Here is a 12,843-nt window from a genome sequence, read left to right as displayed (position 1 = left end):
CCTTATCTATAAGGGTGTGCCCTGCCACCCTGTGAAGGAATCTCCGCTTCAAGTTCTGCCGCTTGTATCAGAGATCTTGTCCTTTCGATCATGACCCAAACCTCATGACCATAGGTGAGAGTAGGAACGTAGATTGACCTTTCAGCTCAGCTCCTCCTTCACCACAATGGACGGGTACATTGACCATATTACTACTGGCGCTGCACCAGTCCACCTGTCAATCTCACGTTCCATCCTTTCCTCACTTATGAACAAAACCCCAAGATACTTGAACTCCTCCACCTGGGGTAAGGACTTTTCCTCCAACCTGGAGATGGCAAACCACCTTTTTCCAGTGGAGCACCATGGTCTAGGACGTGGAGGTGCTGATTCTCATCCCAGCCACGTCACACTCTGCAGCAAACCGCCCCAGTGCCTGCTGAAGGTCCATGTTCGATGAAGCCAACAGAACAACATTGTCTGCGAATAACAGAGATGAAATCCTGTGGTCACCAAACCGGACCCCCTCCAGTCCAAGGCTGCGCATAGAAATTCTCTCCATAAACATTATGAACAGAATTGACAAAGGGCAGCCTTGCCGGAGTCCACCATGCACTGGAAACAAGCCTGACTTATTGCGAACCTGACTCCTACTCTGTTTATACAGGGACAAAACTGCCCTTAATAGAGCGCCTCTGACTCCATACTCCCGATCGAATGCCTTCTGCAAGTCCACGGAGCACATGGACTGATTGATCATACTTCATATTATTTTATTTTATTTTTATTTTTATTTTTATTTTTATTTTTATTTTTATTTTATTTATTTATTTATTTTTTAATTTTTATTTTTTTATTTTATTATTTTTTTTATTTTAGAATGTGCTATTACTTTGTTTGTGACTATATGCATATTATTATTATTATTATTATTATTATTATTATTATTATTATTATTATTATAACCTTTATTATAACCTTTATTTTATCAGGAAATACACATTGAGAAAAACCAATTGACAATTAATATGAATCACACTGACGAGCAAACTATTCATACACCTACAAGCCTGTGTTTTAATTTCTAAATAATTGATACTATTTTTAAAAGCATTAAGTAAAATCAGTTCTTTAAACTGCAACTTTGCATATGTAATACACACACGAACACACAGAGATAATTATTTATCTGTATAGTTTTTTATTATTTTCTAGTTTTAGTTTTAGCATGACGATGAAACATTGGCAAGTACAGTAGCTGGAGGCTTTTAATTTTTAATACGCCTTATTTTATTTAAGAAGCCAAAATTTGTTTGTTTTTATTCATTTAGTTTCAGTAATCTTTAATAAGATTTCTACAAGTGTACCTCCAATTTAAGCTCCTAAATATTAATAAAAAGACAGCTTCCTTCTTTAAACATTTATCCCTGCAACCACTACATTTAGCTCTGCAAGTTTTCTAATTCATTACATTCCTCCCCTTAAAATGTCTCAGGTGTACACTAGTTATGCAGTTTAAATCAGAATTTATCATGTGTAAAAACAGAGTAAAGCAGAAATTAAATAGTTTACCTCAAAAAGGGGAACAGGGCGACGCAGTAGCGCAGTAGGTAGTGCTGAGAGAAGGTCGCTGGTTCGAGCTTTGGCTGGGTCAGTTGGCGTTTCTGTGTGGAGTTTGCATGTTCTCCCTGCGTACTCATGGGTTTCCTCCCGGTGCTCCGGTTTCCCCCACAGTCCAAAGACATGCGGTACAGGTGAATTGGGAAGGCTAAACTGTCTGTAGTGTATGAGTGTGAGTGAGTGTGTATGGATGTTTCCCAGAGACGGGTTGCAGCTGGAAGGGCATCCGCTGCATAAAACAAATGCTGGATAAGTTGGCGGTTCATTCCGCTGTGGCAAGCCCGGATTAATAAAGGGACTAAGCCAGCCGAAAATGAATGAATGAATGAAAAATGTGAACATGGCTACAGAGTGGCCCTCTATTGGAAAGCTATTAGAGCCAGTGGTAGCTTGAGTGACAGATAATGTTGACGTCTTGACTGAAAAGCCACACAACTGACCTTCTAACAGCGTCTGGCTGATCAATCACTCTCCTTCTGTTGTCTTCCCGCTTGTATGTGTTTCTGTGTCCACATCTCTATTTTTGCACTGGACTTTGTCTTGCTTTTTATTTTTTGCTTCATGAAATACAGTGCCCTACAAAAATATCGGCACCCTTAGTAAATACGAGCAAAGAATACCCCTCCACAATCAATAGGTGAAAGTGTCTCAAAGTCCGCGTACTGAAACTGAATATTGAGTTGGGGGGCAGGGCTTTCTTATTGCGCATCATTCCCTCATAGCAAACCAAAGGTTATAGAGAGTATTATTAAATTGATGGTGATGGTGACATATCTGACATATTTTCTTCAACAAAAATTAGGCTGATTTTGCAATCTAAACACAAAATATCCTCTAGAAGAAAATTTTATTGGAATGCAAAAATTATTGATATTAACCGGAAAGCTTCCTGATCAATCCACTTTAAATTTTGGCATGTACATTTTAAAATACTTCACAAAATTTACCCTTGCAAAGTAGCTTTATCTAAATTCATGGATGTTGGCAATACTTGCACATTGTAATATGCCTGAGGAAGGCTTATCTCATCTTTTCTGATGTTTCTTAAGTGATGTCTCTCTTAAATTTTGGTATGATGTTAGTGACGAGTTATTTGGGCAAAGAAATCTTAATTACAGGCTTTCTTTAAAATATGTCATTTGCTCTTTTAAACACACACACACACACACACAAAACAATATAGTATGTAATATTTTATTCATAAACAGAAGTTTAGGAAGTGTGTACTAAAGTGCAATTTATTTTTATGAGGAATGGAAACTCCTAGAATTAGATTTAGAATTTATGGAGGATTTTTTTCTGGTACTGATCCACTGCTGTAATCGGTGACTGTGTCCTATTGTTCTCATTACTATCATTCATTCATTCATTTTCTTGTCGGCTTAGTCCCTTTATTAATCCGGGTTCGCCACAGCGGAATGAACTGCCAACTTATCCAGCACGTTTTTACACAGCGGATGCCCTTCCAGCTGCAACCCACCTCTGGGAAGCATCCAAACACACTCATCCACACTCATACACTATAGACAATTTTTTTTTTAATAAGAAAACATTCATTTGGGTATTACAATATAAGTTGATTGGGTTATTAAGTAAACATTTTGGGTTATGGGTAGGCCCACATGGAGTCTGCGTGCATATTTTTAGCCTATCATTAAGTCTATGTATTTACTTGTGTAAATGTGTGTAAAGTTATAACTTTACACAAATTTACACAAGTAAATACATAGACTTAATGATAGGCTAAAAATATGCATGCAGACTTCATGTGGGCCTACCCATAACCCAAAATGGGTTATAAATATATTTATTCAGTTTTTAAATAAATTTCAGTAATATTATTGTGATATGATAATAGTAATATTAAAATGTCCATATGATTTATTTAAAATACAGTTTGTAAAGTAATGTTTTTTTGTCTTTTAGTAGATATTATATGAGAGACTTGCTTTGTTTACCAAATAAGTGGATCTAATTGGATTTGCATTGTAAACATTAAATAAAAGTTAAACATGTGTGTTTTTTTTTTTTTATATAGTACGCTTTTATATATGATACTCCACAGAATAATTCCACAGAAATCCGCAGATTTTTTTACAAAATTCTCTGCAGTAATAGCAAAAAAAAAAAATGTCCGTGGATTCTGTCTGGCCCTAGTTACAGTATGAGTAACAATGTGAGCTAGCAAAATGAACATTGTAAGCGGAGATGCTTATATGAGTTTTTTATTATTGTTTTGAGTTTGTGTTTGAGCAAAATATCGAAAGGTTAAACAACAATAAAGCCATTTTATTCCCCATAAATGTCTTTTTTCATATATTTACCAAGTGTGCCAGTATTAGTGTTGGCCACTGTATCTCTGATTAGCTCTCCTTCTCTCCGTCAGTCTCGTTCTGTGTGTCTGGACAGATCTCTTTACTGTCTCTACTCCATTGTTTGTATTGATTGCCATCTGAGGTCAATGGCTTTTTAAAGCAGCCAGATCGAAACGTCGAGTGTCTTCCTCATCTCTTTCTCCCTCTCGCATTCCTTCCCTCTATCCTGCTCATTTCTGTGCCATTTCGTTCTTTTATCTCCCCCCCGCATCATTGATCCGGGAGGCCGAAGAGCATTTCTGTCCAGTAATGTGCGGCCCATGGGCCTTCAGGTCATTTTAATTTGAGTTGAGGTCAGCAGGGCTACAGGGGAAATGCTCTTTGTTTGAATTAAAATGGTTTAGAAGATGATCCAATTTCATCCGCTACACAATAAGAGGTAAATTAAGGTAATGAAGTTTTAGATGGTTTATATATAAAGAGAAAAGCTTTTTCAGCCATGAAAAAAAAGGTTGATATTGGGGATTTTATACACAAAATTGGTGTACTATTTTCGCTTCCAGGTCTATTTAAACTTAAACAAATGTTATTTTTAGTGTGTATTTTTAATTGATGAGCTATTGTGACCAAATGTAAAACTTTTAAATATATTTTCTTTTATTTTTTGTGAAGTTTTCAAACTAATTTCGAGAGGACCACGTGATATGATTGACTGCAGCTGGCCACTCATCTACATTCGCTAGTTAGCCAATCAGATTTACCCCAACTCACTATAAGTAGCCTAGCTAGAACTACTCTCTTATCTTCGTTTTCCGAAGAAACCCCCCATCCACCCCTTCTCCTCCTTTCTTCCTCTTACCACGGGGAGCTCTCGAGAACCACCTGATCTCGTACTCCCCGCATATGCTCTATGGACCAGGCGGGAGCCCTGGGCTCACCTATCTCCGAGCTCAGGGTTCTCTCCCGGGACAGCATGCCAAACCTGCTAACAGTTGTCAAACAATATCTAAGTGTGAACTCTTGAAATTAAATAAAAACTGGGAATTTCTTAGATACTTCAAATTACACATCAAGCTATGTTTCCATCCAAAGATGCGAAATAAATGTATACACAAAACTGGAATATCCAACACAATCTCATGGCAATTCGTAACTTTTTAATTCATTGGCTAATTCGTATGAATTCCTACGATTAAATTTGTACGATTTAGTACGATTTGCTCATCCCCCAATGACGGTTGGGTTTAGGGGTGGGGTTAGGTGCCACGCCTCCTTTTTAATATCGCACAATTTCGTACGAATGAACTCGTACAAATTTGTACGAATTAGCCACTAAACTGACAAAATACTTACGTTTTCTTATGAGATCAGGCTGGAATATCGCATAAAAGACGTGCGAATAAAGCAGCGTTTCTATCCAACAAGTCATAGAGAACAAAACCATCAAGCCCTGATTAACTGGTGTTCTGGAGGTCATTAATAATATAATAACACTAATACTAAAATGGTTAAGGCATTTTAGAATGACCAAAACAACATCTCAAATGTTTTACAATGTGCTCCCCTGCTGGTTTGTCCATTCAAACACATTTTTATCTTTACATGAACTCATATACCAAAATCACATCACACAATCACACTTTTAAATGCACGTATTGGAATTTGTTCAGTAAAAGTTTTTTCATCATAGTTTATGCACATCTTTTCTTATTGAATAAAAAAAGTTATGCGCGTACATTTTTTACTGTGCATTTTTAAAATCAATGCGCATCTTTTCGTTTACATAAAACAATATTTTTTGAGTATTTCTAATTAAATTATATATGCTTGTTTCTTTGTATTCAAAAAATATAAGAACATACAGTTGAAGTCTTAAGAATTATTAGCCCCCCTTTCAATGTTTTTTTCTTTTTTGAATATTTCCCAAATTTTGTTGTTTAACAGAGCAAGGACATTTCACAGTATGTCTGATAATGTTTTTTTTTCTTCTGGAGAAAGTCTTGTTTGATTTCGGCTGGAATAAAAGCAGTTTTAAATTTAAAAAAAAAAAAACATTTTAAGTCAAAATTATTAGCCCCTTTAAGCAATTTTTTCGATAGTCTACAGACTTGCCTAATTACCCTAACCTGCCTAGTTAACCTAATTAACCTAAGTAAGTCTTTAAATGTGACTTTAGGCTGTCTTGAAACATATCTAGTAAAATATTATTGTCATCATGCCATTCATAAAATAAATCAGTTATTGTGACATATTAACATATTATATTATATGTTTAGAAATGTGTAGAACAAAAATATTCTCTCCGTTAAACAAATTGGGGAAAAAAAATAAACAGGGGGCTAATAATTCTGACTGAAGTATATTCTCAGAATTACCAAATATTTATATTTGGAAGTCCATTGAAATGGATGAATTGTAATATTCTTAAAATTTCACTCAGAAACTATCCACATATATGATACCTCTGTGTTTACTTCTAAAAAAACATTAAAACTACATAAATATTATTCTGAAAGATCTTCTTTTCTAAAGAAACTTTCACTTTCAGATGGACTTACTGCTTTTTTTTGCAGGTGTACATTCGTGTTATTATGAAAACTCAATACCAAAAGTATCTAAAAGATGGGTAACGGCTAAATAGGTTTTCATTTTTACTGTACGTTTTATGTTACATTATGCAGAAATACAGAAAACTTGACAATATGAACTTGTGACACCTAAAAGTGCCCCATGCATACCTGAAATATTCAGAATCCACTCTACATTCATCCAAATATTCCCGCATATGTTTTATGCAGTGGATGCCCTTCCAGCCGCAACCCAGTAGAAACGCCCATATACTTTTGCATTCACACATGCACACATATACTACGGCCAATTCACCTATACAGTGTGTCTTTTTGAGGGTAGCTCACATGGAGGAAACCCACACAAACACAGGGAGAACAAACAAACTCTATACAGAAATGCCAACTGGCCCTGACGGGAACTGAACTAGTGACCTTCTTCTTGTGAGATGACAATGCTAACCACTGAGCCACTGTGCCGCCCGCTCTATATTCAATTGTAATTTATTATTTAATGGCCGCATATCTATAAATAATTTGAAAGGAGTCCTTTATATGTATTTTGTCTGACCTAAAGTTTTGTTCATATACTAATGTTCTTGATTTAAACAAACTTGCTTCATATTAATAGTCATTCATTCATTTTCCTTCAGCTTAGTCCCTTTATTTATCAGGGCGGAACGAACCACCAACTTATCCAGCATATGTTTTACACAGCGGATGCTCTTTCAGCTGCAACCCAGTACCGGGAAACACCCATACAAACTCATTCACACACTCATATACTATAGTTTTTCCATTTCACCTATGGCGCATGTCTTTGGACTGTGGGGGAAACCGGAGCACCTCAGGAAATCCACATGAATACGGGGAGAACGTGCAAACGCCACACAGAAATGCCAACTGGCCCAGCCAGGGATTGAACGAGCGACCTTCTTGCTATAAAGTGACAGTGCTAACCGCTGAGCCACCCTTTATATTAATGTTTCTTTCAGAAAGAAAAACCTGCTTTTCAAGTAATTTTCCTTCTCAAGAAAATGTAGACGTAACAAGACAAAATACTGAGCAAGAAAATCTTTTTATTTGTATTTTTTTTTACAGTCAATGCACAGGTCAAAGGATAAAACTTCATCTGTTAAGCACACATTTTACTCTCCTCCTTGAAGTGTTTCTTTTCTTTTCGATTTGATAAGATCTGAATGAATAATTATATCCAGCCAGAATATACGGTATATTCTATAGCCTTGCTATTCTGGTTTAGTGATATGTACATGAATACTTTGAAAGTATAGAATTACCCACATTTATTTCATAAAATAAAACTTTTTATTATTATTTTTTTCACACCAAGCTTAAAATGAACCAAAAGAGAGTCATAAAAATCCACGACTTCTTCACTTTAATACGTCTTTTGAAGATATCCTTCAAAAACGGCAGGAATTCATTGCTCTCGTCAGTGATGAAGTGCTATAATCTAATATGAGTGTTTTTTGGTTTTGTTTCCCCCATGGCTGTTAATTCATGTGATTCAGTCTTTCACAAATGAACAACAGAAGCAAGTAATTAACGGTTCTCTGGTCGTAGTTGGTGTTCTGCCATATTGGCTGTAATGTAAATAATGAGGGACTCGGGCAGAGGAATATGAAACTATTGGGACATGGTTTAATCATGTGCTATTTACTCACTCACAGGCCTCACAATAACTTGCTTTAGTCATTGTGTATGTTAGAGCGCCACCTATTGAGGAAAAGATGCTAATACAGGTACATATAAATGCTGGGAATCAGAAGAATTCAAGGTCATGACAAGGAGAGAAAGAAAGTTATACATTTTAGTCTCTCAGGAGAAGAGCTCCCTTACATGGTAAGAGCATAAACTGAAGTGAAAAGGAAACCTGGACTGTTTTTTTTTTTTCCTTGTTACAGATTACACTGTAAAACATATCTGTAAATTAACAGTCTCTGTATTTTGTGATTCACAAGTGTTTTCCACTTGTTTTAAATATTATATTTTTATTTTGACTTTAAAGCAACACAGAGCAATACAAAAGCAACAACAACTATAACGACAGAAAAGAAAAGGCAAACAAACAAAAAAAAAACAAGACAAAAGACAGAAAAAAAATATTTTAAAGCCATTTTCACATCAGTTCCTCCAGTTTTATACATAACAATTTTACACACATATTTCTAGGCCAGTGGGCACAGGCAATACAATGACGGGGTCATACCCTTAACCCCCAGGGGTCTAAGGGTGTTTTGCGACCATGAAGAAGTTTTGACATACGCTGACATTTGTGTTGTTTTCAGTATCTTAAAAAACATCATAATGGCTAAAGTGTGATAACAATGTAAACAGCACAAGCTGGGCTACAATAATACCTAAGCAGCATGTTTGTATGTGTTTGTGTTTTTGAGAAAGAAACGTTTATGCGTGGTTAGTGAAAAACGAAAATTTTACAAAAGTCACTGAAACAAGGCCTGTTATCCTTGACATTTGACAGATATCTAAAAAAAGTTTTCATACGTTTTGGTAGCATTTCATAGCCTGCAATGCTATCAGTAAGATTATGTCTAAGTCTCTTTAAATGTAAAGTGCTAGAGAATTCTGAAAGCCTTAGACAAGAAATTTTTAGCTATCACCATTCCATATTGGATAGCTTTTTTAATCTGATCACTTGGGTCAGACCAACTAAAACAGCGATTCCTGGATCAGGGATGAGTTCACAAGATCAAGCCTTACACTGTAAAAAATGCTGGGTTTAAGAAATTAATGTGGAATGAACATAAAAAAATTAGGTTGTGCCAATGAAATCTTAAGAATTGTGTTGTTTCAGCTCATTTTAATAAAGTAGCTTGAACAAGTAAAAAAAAAAAAAAAAGTAGAATCTGAAAATTTTGCTCCAAAACTCAAAACTTTTAATGTTGAAAATTCAACTCTACAATTTAACAATGTGACTTTTATTGACATTTTAGTATTTGAATTAATAAAATGTACAAGAAATAAGTCTAGAGAAATAAGTCTGTAAAAGAACAGTAAAAATGTAATGGCAGTTTATTTTTTTTAGTTTTGTACTGTAATATACAACAGCAAATCAGACATTATATAACTTTAAACTAATAAAAATGTTAATAAAAGTCACTTTTCAAAGTTTTAAACTTTTAAAAGTTGCTGTAAGAAAGATCAAGATACCAAATTTGCAATTCAAAATCATAAATAAATGAGGAAAAATAAAAACAGGAATCACAAAAAAGAGACAGCTGCTAATTTATGAACTTTTTACAGTGTATTAAATGGTTAGTTTGTGGAGGACAGTTGTGACAGAAAGAGAGTCATTTTGTCAAATGAAATACATAAAACTGTTATGAATCACTCATGAAAGGCACTCTGACAGCTGGGTGTTACATAATGCTTAATCATTATTGTTGTTTTGCTATGTTGTTTTATTTCTCGCAGGTATTTGATACCATCTTTGGACAGATCGCATGCTGGCTTCTACAGGTGCATTGTGAGGAACCGAGTTGGAGCTTTGTTACAGAGGAGAACTGAAGTGCAAGTTGCATGTGAGTAACTCTTAAGCACATAACTGTGTTTGTGTGTATTTATTTGTGTGGGACTTGTAGAGCTACGCATCGATGTATTTGCTCTTCAGTGTTTAGACTTTCAGCAGTGAAAATTCAACCACACTGAACTAAACTTCAACTCTGAAAACTGGTTCATAGAACTTCTATGTGAAGCTGCTTTGACATAATCTACATTGTAAATGCGCTATAGAAACAAACATGAATTGAATTAGTTCTGGACATTAAGAATGTGCAATAGCTATTATTTTTGTTGTTATTGTAAGTGATTGTGTGTAATGTAAGTGTAATTGTGATGCAAATTATTATTACTTCACACATTAAAAAAAAAGAATGGTGAAGACTATTAAAATGAATTTAAAATGCATCTATAATTCAAGTAATATATTTAAGCTATATTCTTTATGGGCTTTAAATATATGTATTTATAGGATGTGATATTTGTTAAATGGGTATTTCACCCCAAAAATGAACATTTACTTAGTATTTACTCTTTCAGCTTTCTTCCAAAAATATTCAGTAAGTGATAACAATAATTTTATTTTTGGGTGAACTATTACTTTAAAGGGCACCTATGGTGAAAAATCTACTTTTCAAGCTGTTTGGACAGACATATGTGTAGATATAGTGTTTAGACCAAATAAACACACCCAGTCCTTTTTTTTTTTCAATTTAACAACTTAAAAACAGTGGACCAATTGGAGCGGTTTTCAGACCGACCACAACTTGACGTAGGAGTGCGGTCCCCCCGCCCACCGAATTGATTGACAACTGCGTATTAACATGTCACCGTAGTAACACATATAATCATATCAGCAAGACAGGACGTGCGCAAAGCAACCGAGAATAAAAGGTCTGTTCAGTTCGCTAGGATCATAACAGATATCCATACAGCAGTGAAGATTAACCTGTGTCCTGTCACATTTGCGTGCAAAAAGAGCGCAAAGCTAAATGCGCGAGCTGTCTGAGTGTGTGCATCTGTGTGTGAACTTTGTAACAACATTGTGTTGCTCATCGTTGCAGCTCCACAACAAATGCATCAAATACTCATTGGTAAAGTTCTTACTGTAGTATTTCTCACAAACGTTATGTGAGATCTACTTCCTTCATGTCTGTCTGTTGTCTGAAGCAGCCGAGGGAGGAGATTAAGGCACACTGACGGACTAGCCTTAAAGGCGCAGCTTACAAAAACCACTACCTGCTCAGAGCTATAAAATAGAAACTTATAAAAGGTTTAATAAAAAAATCTAATGTGTGTTTTAAGCTGAATCTTTACAGACACATTCTGGAGACACAAAAGACTTATATTAAATGTGGAAAAAGGGGTAACCTAGGTGCCCTTTAAGTAATATCACAGAAGCAAGAGTGTTGTTTTCTTCAATATCAGCCTGCGATCACGATCACAAATGAGATATTTTATACAATAGTTCAACAAACAAAAATTTAATACATTTTACAATGATTCCCATGATTACAAATCATTTATGATTGTGAAGTCTTCAGGTATTAAAAATAAGTACCTGCTCGAGAGATCAACAGTTTTGAATGGGTCAGTTGAATTAATAATTTAGTGAACCAGTCATTAAGAGACAGTTCAACCAAAACTGAAAACTCTGTCACTGTTACTCAACTTTCACTTGTATATATTGAAATATACCTTGATATAACCTTCACTTGATATATATATATATATATATATATTTTTTTTTATGTTGGAAACCCGTAACCATTGACTTTCATAGTATTTGCTTTTCCTATGGAAGTCAGTGGTTACAGGTTTCTAACATTTTTCATAATATCTAGAACGACTTGAAACTGAGTAAGTTATTTTTATTTTTGGGTGAACCATCACTTTAAGGCAGCAGCTTAAAGTGCACAAGCACAAGACACAATAAATATCCTATAATTATCATTGCAAAAATAAATTTTGATTTATTAATTTATACATTCATTCATTCTCCTTCAGCTTAATCTCTTTTTCAGAGGTTGCCACAGTGGAATGAACCACCAACTATTCCAGCATATCTTTTGTGCAGCGAATACTTTTCCAGCTGCAACCTAGTACTGGCGAACATCCATTTCAGTTTACTCAATTCACCTATAGCTCATGTCTTTGGACTGTGGGGGAAATCGGAGCACCCAGAGGAAACCCACACCAACACGGAGAGAACATGCAAACTCCACACAGAAATGCCAATTGACCCAGCCGGGACTCAAACCAGTGACCTTCTTGCTGTGAGGCGACAGTGCTAACCACTGAGCCACCGTGCCACCCCACATTTATATTGTTTTTTTTTTTAGTATCACACACCCCTACTAGGCAGTGTAATTGTGTGTGTGTTCAGAGGACCGGCAGCTGTTGGTGAGGTGCTGTACCTCTGTTTCATTAAAAGCTCTGCTCCAATGGCACAGCTGGTCCACTCAAACTTCCTCATTAGATTGATGAGGTTGTGCCGACCAATCACTTCGCTCTCTCCGAATTTAATTCATTCCTGCGTTTTATAATCTGTTTAGCACGAGGAACAGCTGCTGCAATTGAACCGAGTGCCGAGCCTCTGGTGTTTCAAGCCAAATTCAAGTTTTACTGCCCACTGACCTCTTGCCGGATGTTCCTGGTCATTATTGAAGTTCGATTTTCTTTGGGAGAGTCAAAAGCAACTTCCTGTCTTTAATCAATATAATATAATATAATATAATATAATATAATATAATATAATATAATATAATATAATATAATATAATATAATATAATATAATATAATATAAATATATAATATATAT

General features: G+C 35.3%; 1 protein-coding gene across 1 annotated transcript in view; it reads left to right on the top strand.

Moving 5' to 3' along the window:
• Window positions 1–12,843, top strand: part of LOC130238108 (protein sidekick-2-like) — a 464,443-nt gene that overhangs the window by 423,982 nt on the left and 27,618 nt on the right. The window contains exons 3-4 of the mRNA XM_056469016.1: window positions 9,938–10,044; window positions 12,577–12,709. Of these exons, the coding sequence (XP_056324991.1) occupies window positions 9,938–10,044; window positions 12,577–12,709 (240 nt within the window). The remainder of the gene's footprint in view (window positions 1–9,937; window positions 10,045–12,576; window positions 12,710–12,843) is intronic.

Source organism: Danio aesculapii, chromosome 12 (assembly GCF_903798145.1).
Source record: "Danio aesculapii chromosome 12, fDanAes4.1, whole genome shotgun sequence".
Lineage (NCBI taxonomy): Eukaryota > Metazoa > Chordata > Actinopteri > Cypriniformes > Danionidae > Danio > Danio aesculapii.
The sequence above is the reverse complement of the archived record's forward strand: the minus strand, read 5'-3'. Positions and strand labels throughout refer to the sequence as shown.